Source organism: Globicephala melas, chromosome 12 (genome assembly GCF_963455315.2).
Source record: "Globicephala melas chromosome 12, mGloMel1.2, whole genome shotgun sequence".
NCBI classification, from domain to species: Eukaryota; Metazoa; Chordata; class Mammalia; order Artiodactyla; family Delphinidae; genus Globicephala; species Globicephala melas.
The window spans coordinates 43547890-43566550 of NC_083325.1; the positions used below are offsets into that span (position 1 = coordinate 43547890).

The 18661-nt window shown below is 38.6% G+C and overlaps 1 protein-coding gene across 1 annotated transcript in view; it reads right to left on the minus strand.

The window, feature by feature from the left end:
* Positions 1-18661, minus strand: part of CFAP36 (cilia and flagella associated protein 36) — a 34572-nt gene that overhangs the window by 2184 nt on the left and 13727 nt on the right. The window contains exons 5-9 of the mRNA XM_030877282.3: positions 17418-17505; positions 15669-15720; positions 3947-4049; positions 746-885; positions 409-558 (exon numbers count right to left, since the gene is read on the minus strand). Of these exons, the coding sequence (XP_030733142.1) occupies positions 409-558; positions 746-885; positions 3947-4049; positions 15669-15720; positions 17418-17505 (533 nt within the window). The remainder of the gene's footprint in view (positions 1-408; positions 559-745; positions 886-3946; positions 4050-15668; positions 15721-17417; positions 17506-18661) is intronic.

Below are 18661 nucleotides of genomic sequence, written 5' to 3' on the forward strand. Positions count from 1 at the left end.
CTGCCTTGAACAAATATTAGAACATTCAGTAAATTTTTTAAAAAAGCCACACATGGACTGAGTTCCCTAAATCTCTTCTTTGTAAAAATCTTCTTGGGGAAGCCTTTTAGAGGTGGTGGCTAGGGTACTGATGCTGCTCTATGATAAAATATTTCAAAAGGCTCAGGTAAAACAGACGGCTGACCCTTCAGTGCTCAGAGCAGGGCAAGTAAAGAATCATAAAACTGCTACCATTTCTACTTCACAAAATCCTCCTATCACAACCATCTCACTGCCTAGAAAAGACTTATTATCAGGTGCTACACTAACAAGGAGGTTAATATGAATAGATCTACAAGAGCACATATGCTGATTTTGAGAATCCCATCCGTAGATTTGCAAATTTTCTCATACTAGAGCTAGCCATACCTCTACCTCCCCAGCAGGTTTTCCTTTCTGCTCCGAATTTTGTATGTGCTTAGTCCTCATATCCTTTCTCATGGACATCAACTTATCTCTCTTCTGCTTCAGATAGTGTTCTCGTTGCCGGAGCTCTTCTGTTCCAAGTGTTGATAAATTCTGGGTCAAATAAGAGAAGGAAAAATCAAGTCTGCGTAAGTGGCACAGATACCCACTGACTGATTAAATTAGAAGTTTGAGTCCAAGACCGCAACAAAAGCCAAGTGTGTATGGCTGTTTACATTGTTTGTTCATAGTACTTTATCATTTTGCTCATAGTTCTTAAAAAGCAATATTTTTTACTTACTGCTATTGGTCCCTCAATGTTTGCATGTTCAAAGCCAGGAATCTTCAGGTCTTTTTGTGGGAGGGAGGAACTTTCAGGCAACGTTTCCAGCTTTCTTGTCAAAGTTTGTACTGACTGATCAGCAGAATGCACTTTAACTTCTGGCAGTAATCAGACAGAGACCAATTAGAATATTATAAGAAATATTAAGTTATTACACTAGGTTCACCAAAATGAGCTAGTGGTAATAATACTATGGTCTTTCTCATACTCATTCACTCAGCATGCATTGATTCAGTGCCTACATTGTGCTAGGCACTGGGTGAGAACAATAAATGTGGTCCCTGTCCTCAAGGAGCTTGAACTACAGTTCTTGTGAATAATGACATTTCAACAAATAAATACCAAGCTCCTGCTGTTTGGTACTATAGCTACAAAAAGATATAATTCTTGTCTAAAGATCAGAACTGCAGTAAAATGTAATACAAGGTTGCCATACAAGCTAAATAAACAGTGCACTAAAATCCCTTACTTACAATGTAATTGGCTTTCAAACTTTTGCTTGCAGGCAAAAACTGTAATAAGCTATAATTTTTTGTATTGGAGGAATAAGTGCCAGTAATATCAATAATTTGTACTACATACTGAAGATAACTATAAACCTACTAACATATTTAAAAAATGAAGATTTTAAAGTAAGTAGAACAGGGAGATCAGCTTGGTGCTTTGTGATGACATAGAGGGATGGGATAGGAAGGGTGGGATGGAGACTCAACAGGGAGGGGATATGAGGATATATGTATACATATAGTTGATTCACTTTATTGTACAGCAGAAACTAACACAACATTATAAAGCAATTATACTCCAATAAAGATGTAAAAAACTACATAAATACAGTAAGTAGAACTTGGAAGCGGATATAACATGAGTACTCAGTACCTTCCAGTTATTTGGTAACTGTGCCAAGAGACAGGATTAACATGCTAATTGCTTTTGAGACATGTTTTATTATAAGATAAGGTGGGGTTTTTTTAAGATAAAACATTTTCACTGTAATACATGGACTATGAAAGACAGCTGGTGAGACAAGCAAAGACATAAAAATAATGCCAAGAACTAAAAGCATCATGGGAGAACATGATATTCATGTCTCTAAATGATTAAAAATCCAGCATGGTAAAACCAGAAATAGAACTTTGCAGGAGCAAGAAACTTGCCCAAGGATCACTGCTTTAGCACAGGGTGAGTGGACTGACTGCAGTGCCAGGGAAGTTAGAAGAAGAAAAAGCTCTCCAGGCTCTTGGACAGAAAGGGAAGTCTCCCTGGAAGAGATGAGGCTGCCGCTAACACTCCAACCAACCTAGACAGGGAACTAGCTCAGAACTAACTTAAACAGAAATGAAGATGAGCTTCAACAAGTTGGTCAAAATATGCAGACAAAATTAAACATGCCATTCATATGATGGTGACTTTAAGCAGTAGTGGGCTTAGCCCCCAAATATGGAACCACAGAGCTGGGGACGAGACAGTAAAATTCTGCGGAGGGGGGAATCCCAGGCACATAAGCATTTATATTCAATTCATGTACTTGGTCTGGACAGTTCCTTGACTTTGTTGGTTATGAACACCTTTTATATTCTAACTAGAGAGAAAAGTACCTGAAGCCAAAATACTTAACTTCTCTGATTTCTAAGAATGGAGAATCGGAAAGCCAGCTAGCTTAAAGAAAGATCATCTCATCACTGGCAACCCTGCGTCAATCTGAGAACAGATGCTATCCATTTCCAGCAGGAACCAGGGAAAGACATGAGCAAAGGGATAAGCAGGAGGTCAAACACCTTTATGATTCCTCCCACATTAGGCCTTTCTCATGGGCACTTTGTATGCAGTGATTGCCCGTAATATCATATATACTCATTTTTCTAAAAAAATAGAATAGTTTTTAAAAATTAAAATCATTACTTTTGAAATTATCTGCCAGTTTCTCTACCGCTAATGTGCATAACTGAGTTACAAATGGCTTGAGATTAAGTTTTCTATAATAGTTTCACTTAATAGTCAGATAAGCAAATGTATTCAAATTATGTCAGACGCAAGATTAGAACAGTATATGTACTTAGGTCTATATAAAACAAAAAGCTAAGTTTGGGCCAGCAAATTTTAAAAGCACTCAAACAAATCTAAAGCAGGTGCTTTCACAGACATAATTCAAATGAGGTTATTCTACTCAGAACCTGCAGAATATGAAAAAAGAAAAGGAATTATTAGATTTGCTAGGAAGGAAAAAGCCAGATAACTTCATAAACCTGCTTCTGTTTCATATGCCCCATTGTTTTATCAACTAAGCATTTAGATCCTTAAAACACTGGATACACAACAAGCCTATCTATCTCAATTATAAAACTTCTACAAAGTGTAGAAACAAGATTTGGAGTCAGAAGACCAAGGTAAGTCACAGTTTCACTATTTAAGAGCTCAGTGATTTTGGACCTCATTCAAGTTCCTTGAATTTCTTATTTTAAAAAAATAAAAGAAAAATAAGGACCATAATATCTACCTCACAGAGTTATGCGTTTTTTTAATTGATAAAAGGACATGCACCTAAAAACCATAGAAATCCATTAAAAAAATGAAGTAAATTCATGATCATGATTCAAGTTCTGTTTCAGAATTACCTGTCTTCTTATAAAGGAAATCAGAAAACATATATTGAAAATGATTCGCTGCATAGTGAACAAGATCATCCACTAACATTTCCCACAAGGATTCTCATCAATTTTGGTTTCAACAATAGTTTCTGACAACTTCTAGATAAATTGGCTACCTGTTGTTTTCTAATTGTGTTTTAATTCAGTAGGAAAATATTATCTTTCCCTCTTCAGCTTCTAACTCTCAAACACCATGTAATTATGGTCAAGGAAGAGAGTACCAAATGTTATGTGAACATACCTTGAATGCTGTAGTCATGGCATAAAGCCTGGGGGCTTCCCCAAGGAATTTTGATCACGGCTCTGGGTTCCAAGCTTCACTTAGAAATTTGGGGGCTACGCCCTCTCTGTCAGCTATCTCCTACAAGCAACCACTTTAGCTAAATTCACAAAGAACATTAAATACCAATGGCCACTTTTTGAGGGTGAAGTATGTATGAGAAAGTAACAGACTCTTTACAGTGTTTATGTATGCATATTATTCAGAAATTTCAGTACATTTCAACCTTACCTGAGGGTGGGTGTGCAAAATGTTCACCATTCCCTTGGGAATTATTCATTTTTGCTGTTTCATTGGCATGCATCGGAGGCTCTTCTGTTTTAGCCTCTGATAGCTTCAGGAATCAACAATATAATTTAAAAAATACTTTAGATTAATTCTGAATAATTCACTACTTAAGGGATTCATACACATTAGTTTAAAAAATTATTGTCTACTGAATGGATAATAAATCAGAGATTCTATTTTTCCAAAGTTTTTAAGATGTTTCCACCATTTTTTATCTTCTACTTTTGAGGTAGGTAAACATTCTCATTTCCAATCATGCAGTGCTAAGAATAACTAGTTTGGTTAAGACTTTGGATTCAGAAAGAAGTGAGTTCAAACCTAGGCTTCACTCTTACTACTCATGTGACCTTGACCAAGACACCAAGAAATACTCTAAAAGAAATAAAATCACTGATTAATAAGGTGCTTTTTCACTTAAAATAATCTAAAAAATATAATAATAATACCACTACTATGATATGCCTGAAGCAACCACAAACTGGTTTACAGGTATACCTCATTTTATTGCACTTCAATTTATTGTGTTTCACAGACATCCCATTTTTTTACAAATTGAAGGTTTGTGGCAACTCTGCATCAAGCAAGTCTATCAGTGTCATTTTTCCAACAGCATTGCTCATTTCATGTCTCTGTGTCACATTTTGGTAATTCTTGCAATATTTCAAATTTTCATTATTATATTTGTTATAGTGATCAGGGATCAGTAATCTTTGATGTTACTATTGTAACTGTTTGGGGGCACCACAAACCAAACCCATGTAAGACGGTGAAACTTGATAGATGAAAGTTGTGTGTGCTCTAACTGCTCCACTGACCACCTGTCCCCTCATTTCTCTCCCTCTCCTCAGACCTCCCTATTCCCTGAGACACAAGAATGTTGAAATTAGGCCAATTAATAAATCTACAGTGACCTCTAAGTGTTCAAGTGAAAGGAGAATCACGGGTCTCTCACTTTAAATCAAAAGCTAGAAATGATTAAGCTTAGTGAGGAAGGCATGTCGAAAGCTGAGATAGGAGAGCCTTCAAGATGGCAGAAGAGTAAGACATGGAGATCACCTTCCTCCCCACAATACATCAGAAATACATCTACATGTGGAACAACTGCTACAGAACACTGGCAGAAGACCTCAGACTTCCCAAAAGTCAAGAAATTCCCCATGTACCTGGGTAGGACAAAAGAAAAAAGAAAACACAGAGACAAAAGAATAGGGACGGGACCTACACCTCTGGGAGGGAGCTGTGAAGGAGGAAAAGTTTCCACACACTAGGAAACCCCTTCACTGGCGGAGATAGGGAGTGGCAGAGGGGAAGCTTCGGAGCCACGGAGGAGAGCACAGCAACAGGGGTGCAGAGGGCAAAGGAGTGGGGTTGGCTGCATGAACACAGCCTGAAGGGGCTAGTGCGCCACAGGTAGATGGGAGGGAGTCTGGGAAAAAGTTTGGAGCTGCCTAAGAGGCAAGAGACCCTTGTTTCCGGGTACATGAGGAGAGGGGATTCAGAGCACCGCCTAAATGAGCTCCCGAGATGGGCGCAAGCCACGGCTATCAGAGCCGACACCAGAAACGGGCATGAGACGCTAAGGCTGCTGCTGCCGCCACCAAGACGCCTGTGTGTGAGCACAGGTCACTATCCACACCCCCCTTCCGGGGAGCCTGTGCAGCCCGCCACTGCCAGGGTCCCGTGATCCAGGGGCAACTTCCCCGGGAGAACGCACGGCGCGCCTCAGGCTGGTGCAACATCACTCCAGCCTCTGCCACCGCAGGCCCGCCCCGCACTCCGTGCCCCTCTCTCCCCCCAACCACCGGCCTGAGTGAGCCACAGCCCCCAAATCAGCTGCTCCTTTAACCCCGTCCTGTCTGAGCAAAAAACAGACGCCCTCAGGCGACCTACACACAGAGGCAGGGCCAAATCCAAAGCTGAACCCCTGGGCTGTGCGAGCAAAGAAGAGAAAGGTAGGGATTCCCTGGTGGCGCAGTGGTTGAGAGTCCGCCTGCCTATGCAGTGGACACGGGTTTGTGCCCTGGTCTGGGAGTATCCCACATGCCGCAGAGCGGCTGGACCTGTGAGCCATGGCCACTGAGCCTGCGCGTTCGGAGCCTGTGCTCCGCAACGGGAGAGGCCACAGCAGTGAGAGGCCCGCCTACCGCAAAAAAAAAAAAAAAAAAAGAAGAAGAGAAAGGGAAATCTCTCCCATCAGCCTCAGGAGCAGCGGATTAAATCTCCACAATCAACTTGATGTACCCTGCATCTGTGGAGTACCTGAATAGACAACGAATCATCCCAAACTGGGGCAGTGGACTTTGGGAGCAACAATTTTTTTTTTCCCCTTTTTTCTTATTCTGAGTGTGTATGTGTATGCTTCTGTGTGTGACTGTCTGTATAGCTTTGCTTTTACCATTTGTCCTATGGTTCTGTCTGTCCGTTTTTTGGGGGGTTTTTTTAGTATAGTTTTTAGCACTTGTTATCATTGGTGGATTTGTTTTTTGGTTTGGTTGCTCTCTTCTCTCTTTCTTTTTATTACTTTTTTTAAAATTATTTTTTACTTTAATAACTTTATTTTATATTATTATTATATTTTTCTTTCTTTCTTTCTTTCTTTCTACCTTTTATTCTGAGCCGTGTGGATGACAGGGTCTTGGTGCTCTGGCCGGGTGTCAGGCCTGTGCCTCTGAGGTGGGAGAGCCGAGTTCAGGACATTGACCCACCAGAGACCTCCCAGCTCCACATAATATCAATCGGCGAGAGCTCTCCCAGAGATCTCCATCTCAACGCCAAGACCCAGCTCCACTCAACAACCAGCAAGCTACAGTGCCAGACACCTGATGCCAAACAACTAGCAAGACAGGAACACAACCCCACCCATTAGCAGAGAGGCTGCCTAAAATCATAAGGTCACAGAGACCCCAAAACACCCACCAGACTCGGTCCTGCCCACCAGAAAGACAAGATCCACTCTCATCCACCAGAACACAGGTACCAGTCCACTCCACCAGGAAGCCTCCACAACCCAATGAACCAACCTTAGCCACTGGGGGTAGACACCAAAAACAATGGTAACAACGAACCTGCAGCCTGCGAAAAGGAGACCCCAAACACGGTAAGTTAAGCAAAATGAGAAGACAGAGAAACACACAGCAGATGAAGGAGTAAGGTAAAAACTCACCAGACCTAACAAATGAAGAGGAAATAGGCAGTCTACCTGAAAAAGAATTCAGAATAATGATAGTAAAGATGATCCAAAATCTTGGAAATAGAATGGAAAAAATACAAGAAACGTTTAACAAGGAACTAGAAGAAATAAAGAGCAAACAAACAATGATGAGCAACACAATAAATGAAATTAAAAATTCTCTAGAAGGAATCAATAGCAGAGTAACTGAGGCAGAAGAACGGATAAGTGACCTGGATGATAAAAGAGTGGAAATAACTACTGCAGAGCAGAATAAAGAAAAAAGAATGAAAAGAATTGAGTACAGTCTCAGAGACCTCTGGGAAAACATTAAATGTACCAACATTCGAAGTATAGGGGTCCCAGAAAAACAAGAGAAAAAGAAAGGGACTGAGAAAATATTTGAAGAGATTATAGTTGAAAACTTCCCTAATATGGGAAAGGAAATAGTTAATCAAGTCCAGGAAGCACAGAGAGTCCCATACAGGATAAATCCAAGGAGAAACACACCAAGACACATATTAATCAAACTATCAAAAATTAAATACAAAGAAAAAAGTATTAAAAGTAGCAAGGGAAAAACAACAAATAACATACAAGGGAATTTCCATAAGGTTAACAGCTGATCTTTCAGCAGAAACTCTGCAATCCAGAAGGGAGTGGCAGGACATATTTAAAGGGGTGAAACGGAAAAACCTACAACCAAGATTACTCTACCAAGCACGGATCTCATTCAGATTCGATGGAGAAATTAAAACCTTTACAGACAAGCAAAAGCTAAGAGAATTCAGCACCACCAAACCAGCTTCACAACAAACGCTAAAGGAACTTCTCTGGGCAGGAAACAAAAGAGAAGGAAAAGACCTGCAAAAACAAACCCAAAACAATTAAGAAAATGGTAATAGGAACATACATATCGATAATTACCTTAAATGTAAATAGATTAAATGCTCCAACCAAAAGACATAGACTGGCTGAATGGATACAAAAACAATACCTGTATATATGCTGTCTACAAGAGACCCACATCAGACCTGTGGACACGTACAGACTGAAAGTGAGGGGATGGAAAAAGATATTCCACGCAAATGGAAGTCATAAGAAAGATGAAGTAGCAATTCTCATATCAGACAAAATAGACTTTAAAACAAAGACTATTACAAGAGACAAAGAAGGACACTACATAATGATCAAGGGATTGATCCAAGAAGATATAACAATTGTAAATATTTATGCACCCAACATAGGAGCACCTCAACACATAAGGCAAATGCTAACAGCCATAAAAGGGGAAATCGACAGTAACACAATCATAGTAGTGGACTTTAACACCCCACTTTCACCAATGGACAGATCATCCAAAATGAAAATAAATAAGGAACACAAGCTTTAAATGATACATTAAACAAGACGGACTTAGTTGATATTTATCGGATATTCCATCCCAAAACAACAAAATACACTTTCTTCTAAAGTGCTCATGGAACATTATCCAGGATAGATCATATCTTGGGTCACAAATTAACCCTTCGTAAAATTAAGAAAATTGAAATCGTATCAAGTATCTTTTCTGACCACAATGCTATGAGACTAGATATCAATTACAGGAAAACATCTGTAAAAAATACAAACACATGGAGGCTAAACAATACACTACTTAATAACCAAGAGATCACTGAAGAAATCAAAAAATACCTAGAAACAAATGACATGAAAACATGACAACCGAAAACCTATGGGATGCAGCAAAAGCAGTTCTAAGACAGAAATTTACAGCAATACAGTCCTACCTTAAGCAAAAAGAAATATCACAAATAAACAACCTAACCTTACACCTAAAGCAATTAGAGAAATAACAAAAAAAAAAACCCCAAAGTTAGCAGAAGGAAAGAAATCATAAAGATCAGATCAGAAATAAATGAAAAAGAAATGAAGGAAACAATAGCAAAGATCAATAAAACTAAAACCTGGTTCTTTGAGAAGATAAACAAAATTGATAAACCATTAGCCAGACTCATCAAGAAAAAAAGGGAGAAGACTCAAATCAATAGAATTAGAAATGAAAAAGGAGAAGTAACAACTGACACTGCAGAAATACAAAGGATCATGAGAGATTACTATAAGCAACTATATGCCAATAAAATGTACAACCTGGAAGAAATGGACAAATTCTTAGAAATGCACAAACTTGTGAAACTGAACCACAAAGAAATAGAAAATACAAACAGACCAATCACAGGCACTGAAATTGCGACTGGGATTAAAAATCTTCCAACAAACAAAAGCCCAGGACCAGAGGGCTTCACAGGCAAATTCTATCACATATGTAGAAAAGAGCTAACACCTATCCTTCTCAAACTCTTCCAAAATATACCAGAGAGAGGAACACTCCTAAACTCATTCTACGAGGCCACCATCACCCTGATACAAAAACCAGACAAAGATGTCACAAAGAAAGAAAACTACAGGCCAATATCACTGATGAACATAGATGCAAAAATCCTCAACAGAATACTAGCAAACAGAATCCAACAGCACATTAAAAGGATCATACACCATGAACAAGTGGGGTTTATCCCAGGAATGCAAGGATTCTTCAATATATGCAAATCAATCAATGTGATACACCATATTAACAAACTGAAGAATAAACACCATATAATCATCCCAATAGATGCAGAAAAAGCTTTCGACAAAATCCAACACCGATTTATGATAAAAAACCCTCCAGAAAGTAGGCACAGAGGGAACTTACCTCAACATAATAAAGGCCATATATGACAAACCCACAGCCGACATTGTCCTCAATGGTGAAAAACTGAAACCATTTCCTCTAAGATCAGGAACAAGACAAGGTTGCCCACTCTCACCACTATTTTTCAACATTGCTTTGGAATTTTTAGCCACAGCAATCAGAGAAGATAAAGAAATAAAAGGAATCTAAATTGGAAAAGAAGAAGTAAAGCTGTCACTGTTTGCAGATGACATGATACTATACATAGAGAATCCTAAAGACGCTACAAGAAAACTACTAGAGCTAATCAACGAATTTGGTAAAGTAGCAGGATACAAAATTAATGCACAGAAACCTCTTGCATTCCTATACACTAACAATAAAAAATCTAAAAGAGAAATTAAGGAAACACTCCCATTTACCAATGCAAAAAGAATAAAACACGTAGGAATAAACCTACCTAAGGAGACAAAAGACCTGTATGCAGAAAACTATAAGACACCGATGAAAGAAATTAAAGACGATACAAACAGATGGAGAGATGTACCATGTTCTTTGACTGGAAGAATTAACATTGTGAAAATGACTATACTACCCAAAGCAATCTACAGATTCAATGCAATCCCTATCAAACTACCAATGGCGTTTTTCACAGAACTAAAACAAAAAATTTCACAATTTGTATGGAAACACAGAAGACCCCGAATAGCCAAAGTAATCTTGAGAAAGAAAAACGGATCTGGAGGAATCAGGCTCCCTGACTTCAGAGTATACTACAAAGGTACAGTAATCAAGACAGTATGGTACTGGCCCAAAAACAGAAACATGGATCAATGGAACAGGATAGAAAACCCAGAGATAAGCCCACACACATATGGTCACCTTATTTTTGATAAAGGAGCCAAGAATATACAATGGAGAAAAGACAGCCTCTTCAGTAAGTGGTGCTGGGAAAACTGGACAGCTACATGTAAAAGCATGAAATCAGAACACTCTCTAACACCATACACAAAAATAAACTCAAAATGGATTAAAGACCTAAATGTAAGGCCAGACACTATAAAACCCTTAGAGGAAAACATAGGCAGAACACTCTATGACATAAATCACAGCAAGATTCTTTTTGACCCACCTCCTAGAGAAATGGAAATAAAACCAAAAATAAACAAATGGACCTAATGAAACTTCAAAGCTTTTGCACAGCAAAGGAAACCATAAACAAGACAAAAAAACAACCCTCAGAATGGGAGAAAATATTTGCAAATGAAGCAACTGACAAAGGATTAATCTCCAAAATTTACACGCAGCTCATACAGCTCAATATCAGAAAAACAAACAACCCAATCCAAAAATGGGCAGAAGACCTAAATAGACATTTCTCCAAAGAAGATATACAGATTGCCAGCAAACACATGAAAGAATGCTCAACATCATTAATCTTTAGGGAAATGCAAATCAAAACTACAATGAGGTATCACCTCACAGCAGTCAGAATGGCCATCATCAAAAAATGTACAAACAATAAATGTGGAGAGGGTGTGGAGAAAAGGAAATCCTCTTGCACTGTTGGTGGGAATGTATGTTAATACAGCCACTATGGAGAACAGGAGGTTCCTTAAAAAACTAAAAATAGAACTACCATATGACCCACAATCCCACTACTGGGCATATACCCTGAGAAAACCATAATTCAAAAAGTCATGTACCACAATGTTCATTGCAGCTCTATTTACAATAGCCAGGACATGGAAGCAACCTAAGTGTCCATCAACAGATGAATTGCTAAGGAAGATGTGGCACATATACAATGGAATATTACTCAACCATAAAAAAAATCGAAATTGAGTTATTTCTAGTGAGGTGGATGGACCTAGAGTCTGTCATACAGAGTGAAGTACGTCAGAAAGAGAAAAACAAATGCCGTAGGCTAACACATATATATGGAATCTAAAAAAAAAAAAAAGTGGCCACGAAGTACCTAGGGGCAGGACGGGAATAAAGACACAGACCTACTAGAGAATGGACTTGAGGACACAGGGAGGGGGAAGGGTAAGCTGTGACAAAGTGAGAGAGTGGCATGGACACATATACACTACCAAACGTAAAGTAGACAGCTAGTGGGAAGCAGCCGCATAGCCCAGGGAGACCAGCTCGGTGCTTTGTGACCACCTAGAGGGGTGGGATAGGGAGGGTGGGAGGGAGGGAGACTCAAGAGGGAGGAGATATGGGGATATATGTATATGTATAGCTGATTCACTTTGTTATACAGCAGAAACTAACACACCATTGTAAAGCAATTACACTCCAATAATGATGTTAAGAAAAAAGGAAGCTGAGATAGGCCAAAGGTTAGGCCTCTTGTACCAAACAGTTAGCCAAGTTGTGAATGCAAAGGAAAAGCTCTTGAAGGAAATTAAAAGTGATACTCCAGTGAACACATGAATGATAAGAAAGCGAAACAGCCTTATTGCTGATATGGAGAAACTCTTAGTGGTCTGGATAAAAGATCAAACCAGCCACAACACTCCCATAAGCCAAAGCCTAATCCAGAGCAAGTCTTTAACTCTCTTCAGTTCAAGCCTTTAACTCTCTTCAGTTCTATGAAGGCTGAGAGATGTGAGGAAGATGAAGAAGAAGAGTGTGAAACTAACAGAGGGTGGTTCATGCGGCTGAAGGAAAGAAGCTGTCTCTGTAACACAAAAGTACAGGATGAGGCAGCAAGTGCTTATGCAGAAGCTGCAGCAAGCTATCCAGAAGATCTCACTAACAAAATTAATGAAGGTGGTTACACTAAACAACAGATTTTCAATGCAAATGAAACAGCCTACTACTGGAAGGAGAGGCCATATAGGACTTTCCTAGCTGGAGAGGATAAGTCAGTGCCTGGCTTTAAAGCTTCAAAGGACAGGTTCTCTTATTAGGGGCTAATGCAGCTGGTGACTTGAAGTTGAAGCCAATGCTCATTTACTGTTCTGAACATCATAAGGCCCTTAAGAATTATGCTAAATCTACTCTCCCTGTGCTCTATCAATGGAACAACAAAGCCTGGATTACAGCACATCTGTTTACAACATGGTTTACTGAATATTTGAAGCCCACTGTTATGATCTACTCCTCAGAAAAAAAAGATTCCTTTCAAAATATTAACTACTCATTGACAATGCACCTGGATACCCAAGAGCTCTGATGGAGGTGTACAACAAGATTCATGTTGTTTTCATGCCTGCTACACAACATCCGTTCTACATCTCATGGATCAAGGAGTAATTTCAACTTTCAAGTCTCATTCTTTAAGCAATACATTTCGTAAGGCTATAGCTGCCACAGATGATGATTTCTCCAATGGATCTGGGCAAAGTCAATTGAAATCCTTCTGGAAAGGATTCACAGTTCTAGATGCCATTAAGAACATTCATGATTCATGGAAAGAGGTCAAAATATGAACATTAACAGGAATTTAGAAGAAATTGATTCCAACCTTCATGGATGACTTAGAGGGCTTCAAGATTTCAGTGGAGGAAGTTTTGCAGATGTGGAGGAAACAGCAAGAGAACCAGAATTAAAAGTGGAGCCTGGAGATGTGCCTGAATTGGTGCATTCTCATGATAAAACTTGAATGGATGAGGAGTTACTTCTTATGGATGAGCAAAGAGAGTGGTTTCTTGAGATGGAATCTGCTCCTGGGGAAGATGCTGTGAAGATTATTGAAATGACACCAAAGGATTTAGAATATTACACAAATTTAGTTGATAAAGTAGCAGCCAGGTTTGAGAAGATTGACTCCAATTTTGAAAGAAGTTCTACTGTGGGTAAGATGCCATCAAACAGCACTTCATGCTACTGTGAGATTGTTCATGAGAGGAAGAGTCAAATAATGCGACAAACTTCATTGTTGTCTTATCTTAAGAAACTGCCACATCCACCCCAACCTTCAGTAACCACCACCCTGGTCAGTCAGCAGCCATCGACATCGAGGCAAGGCCCTCCACCAGCAAAAAGATTACAGCTTGCTGAAGGTTCAGATGATGGTTAGCATTTTTTAGCAATAAAATAATATTTTTCTTTTTCCTCTTTGGCCGCACCACACAGCATGTGGGATCTTAGTTCCCCGACCAGGGATCGAACCGGCGGCCCCTGCAGTGGAAGTGCAAAGTCTTAACCTCTGGACCACCAGGGAAGTCCCAGCAATAAATATAATTTTTAATGAAGGTATGTACATTGTTTTTTTAGACATAATGCTACTGCACAATTAATAGACTACAGTATAGTGTAAACATAACCTTTATATGCACTGGGAAACCAAAATACTTTTGTGACTTATTTCATTGCCATCTTCGCTTTATTGCAATAGTCTAGAACCGATCTCACAACATCTCTGAGATATGCCTGTATTTCCATTTCTAAAATGGGATACTATATTTAAACCAAAGAGATCGTTTAAATCTTGGAAAGAACCAAGTAAACTGATACTTCATTTTTCCTTAAAAACAGGAAAATCCAATCACATGTAACTTTTCAGGTAATTCATGAATACCTAAATCATAAGTCTCTATATGTTGAGTGATGGAAACATGAAGACTGAAATTATTATCAGCTCTACTTTTGTGTGCTTGAAAATTTCCATTAAAAGAAGTCTAAAAAACCATACGCCCCAAAACATATTATTATTCAAGAAGCCTGATATAGTTTATATATAAATCAGAAAGTCAATACTACTGTCTTTTTGTGTGTGTGTCTGTGGCCACATCGCCCGGCCTGTGGGATCTTAGTTCCCCAACCAGGGATCAAACCGGCACCGCCTGCCGTGGAAGTGCGAAGTCTTAACCTCTGGACCACCAGGGAATTCCCAGTACTACTGTCTTCTGAGAGCAGTTTTGAACGAGTTTCTGTTCTATACTCCTACATTAAAAAATATTATCTATGAATTTCACCTCCATTTACTAAAAGGAGATTTACTCAAAGATACATAAATCCCCTCTAAATCCTAAAACATCTCTCTTTTGCTCTTCATTGGTTACCTTGGAGTAAAATAGGTTTTTTCAAATATAGTAAATGTTACAAGCAGGTATCACAGTCATTGAAGGAAAAAAAGGAAAATGACTTTCAAGCAACTGAGAATTAGTTTATATTAGGTTTCACTCTCCCTTCAGGGAGATTTGAGAAAATGTGGAAAGAGAAGCAGCTAGAAAAGGGGGGAGGAAAAAATAAATATTATCTTCCCTCACCTCAGCCAGATACATGTTTAATTGATCCTTAGGAAAGATTAGGCCCTTTATGGAAACAGTTCTTAATGAAAGAGGAGTATGCCAGGAAACGTGAAACTGAATCATTCTGCTTCAAGCTGGCAATGTTAAAGTCTACAAGGGACCCTCAGTATTAGCTGCAGATGGTGTTTCAAAATAGTAAAGGAATCAAGGTGAGTGGGGAAGTAAAATGTTTTTCTTAATCCTCTTTTATTCATAAAATTAAGGGGAATTTCTATTAAAAATTCCCCAAAATCTGAATGATATTACATACAGTTTTCTTGGAGTGAACAATCTCATTCTTTATCGGGAATTTAAAAGGCAGGTTGCTGGATGAATTATAAAGTGAATAAAGTTATAAAGTTAAGTATAAATGCTCAGAATTGCCAAGAAAATATAAATACTCTGAGGAACTGTGTCGTTCCACCTAAGCTTAAACTTTAATAGAAAACCCAGGTGTAAACCTAAGGGATAACAGCAATGAAATATTTCTATTATATTAATATGTTTTGTAGGCACCTGCTTTTTACTCTTTCTTTCTTCCTCCTGGTCATATTCTTCTTTCGATTTTCTGAAATATACAAAAATAAAGTAGAAAAGTAAACTTTCTCTTTTGGTCAAAGAACAAATATTCAACAAGAAACATGCTAACCTAAGCTTACAATATGTGCAAGAAATTTTGGAAACAAAGATGGAAATAATCAGGCTTAACTTAAAGCAGCTTACAATCAACTGAGAAAGACATACATAGGCATAAACAGCATAATATAGTTAGCCACATAAAATACAGGTTTACCTATTTCCTCTGGAGATGTGAAGGACCCCTAGCTGAACAAAGATCAACAGGTTTGAAATCCTAAACCCAAATCTGAATGGCAAATCTCATGAATATGGACTTCGAGCTCTCTCTTTAGACTAATCAGTTACATTCCTCCTAAGATCCATTTCTCCCCTCATTCTAGTTTTTCCATGGCATCTGAGCTACCACACAGCTCTCCTGTTGCCATTATGCCAAAGCCCTATCAGCTTTTGTAAACTGCTCACTGAGGGAAGTCTGATTTAGGAAAATAGCCAATTCAACTCTCATACATGTTCATGATTAAGCTCCACTGCTTATACAGTAGTACACCACCCCCAGAAGCTCGTAGAAAACACAGTAAAATCTAAAAGCACAATGCTGACCAGTTTTCAAACCACCAATCAACCAAGAAGCAACCAGTACTGACAGTCCTCTAAACCTATTACCAAATATCCTGAACTCTTCAAATCTTTCAACTCAGAGCGTTGTGTGTTGTCTCAGGCTCCCATTTGCCCTCGCCATGGAAAGGAGGACCTGGCAGGAAAGGCCGGGTTTTACCCGCAAACTTGCCTCCCTCCCCACAACCACTCAAATCTCCTGAAATGCAGCACAAAGTCCTACAGCTCCTTCCACAGTCCCCCACTAGGCCCATCCTCCTAACCACCATCCTGCCTAACCTCCCTCCTGCTTTGGAACTGGGGACAAGTTGGGTAGGTGGGAGGACTACAGGATGCTAGAAGACGGTCATGTATGTGGTTAGAGTGGAGAGCCAGGGCCACCAAATGCCAAGGCCCCATTCTGCAGGGGACACAAATAGCTGCAGGTATCCTTTTGCCTTAAACCTATACATTCCCATAGATTTAAATATTAAGTGCTTCAATTGCCCCTCCCTTCTAAAACTCCCATAGGGGTCAGGGGACAACAGGCCCAAGAGGGGAAATGCCCCTTTAGTGGGCTGCACATTCCATGCCAGGCATTTGGCTGAGAATCACGTAACTGAGGCAAGAAAGAGACCAGCAAAGAGTCAGCTATTTGGTCTGTGGAGTCTGGATATTCAACCTCCTACTGTGAGACACCTGGCATAAGCCTCCTCTAATACCCAGATCCAGAAGCCAAGGAGTTTCCTGCTTATCTCAGGCCACTACAGCCCTTCCAGGCATCAGGCTGGGTCTACTGCATCTTGTTCCCATTGGTGGCTAGTTTCCTATTCCCATGATGGGAGTGGAGGAAGACCCTCCCATCTGCGCTGATCTGGTATGAGTCATCTGAAAATCATTTTTTCTGTCCATTAAGAAATGTAATATATACATAATTATAAACAAATAAAATGATAAATCATTTTCATCGTCTTTAGTAGAGAATTTAGATATTCTACTAGTTCACAGTATTTTTTTGAGTAAAAAGCACATATGCAGATAATATTGTAATATTACTAATGATCCATTCAAAAAATAATTAAAGAAGCATACCTAAGAACTTCTCTCAGGATTTTCATCTCTTCCTGTTCAAGGTCACTGACCACATCAGAACCATCTGTTAAGCAGTCAGGTAATACACCTGTTCAAAACCAAAGACCATACAGAAGAATATCAAGTCAACTGAAACACTTATTTTTCACTATTCTAGTTCATCAAGAAGTACAAATAAGTTTATTAAGATCTATAACTTTTAAAAAATGTTCTAAGCTATTATCTTTGTAACTATGGTCTTTTTAACTTTTTCTTCTTTTAGGGAATCAGCCCCACCAAAAAAGCACAATTTTACCTAGAAATGACTCTTGGTAATTATTTGTATTGCTTATTTAAAATAACAATAATAATATATGACAATAGCAATTAATTGCTTATATTTAATATAAGCAACTTATAGAATTAATATAAGCTATTTATAGAATAAATAGCTTATATTTCAGCTATTATCTTCCATAATCATACTATACAGGACATACCATTGAAATCAATAAGCTCCTAATAATGAAATTATGCTCTCAAAAGTATTCCTTAAATGGGAAAAGAGTTTACAAAACAAAATATAAAATACGTCATTAATTGAAACAGTATGTTAATCCTCTTCATTCATACTAAAACAAATGCTACTGAAAAGGGCCCCGCTTACTACATGCAGAAAAGCATGGTGCTAAGCACTTAAGGGGAATATAAAGATGAATAAAACAACCTCTGCCCTCAGAGCTTCTATTCAAATATTGGGCTAATAACTATAAACCAGGGCAGCACCAACTTTGGCCCAAGGCAAATAGTAATTCATGGCAAGCAATTTTAAGCATTGGTTTCATTTACTTTATTACCTATATCTTCCTGATAAGCAGGTAGACTGGTAATAAGTGTTCTGTTTTTATCTATAATTATTATATTCCCAAAACATTAACAGCATGTCCCCTAATTTTTACCTTCCATTTCTTTATCCATATATGACTACGGGATTTTGGATCTGCTCTAAATTAAAGTAGCTTTATTATTCTAATCCCCTGATGTTTAAATGCATTGTAAAGTAAACTTGTCATTTTGATATAACTGCAGATTCACACGCAGTTGTAAGAAACAATACAGAGAGATGCTATGCACTCTTTACCCAGTTTCCCCCAAGGGTTACATTTACAAAACTATAGTATAGTATCACAACCAGAAAATTGGTCTTAAGTGCATTTTTCCTCAGTCAAAAGCTATACAATTAGTATTCTCCTATTCACCTTTTA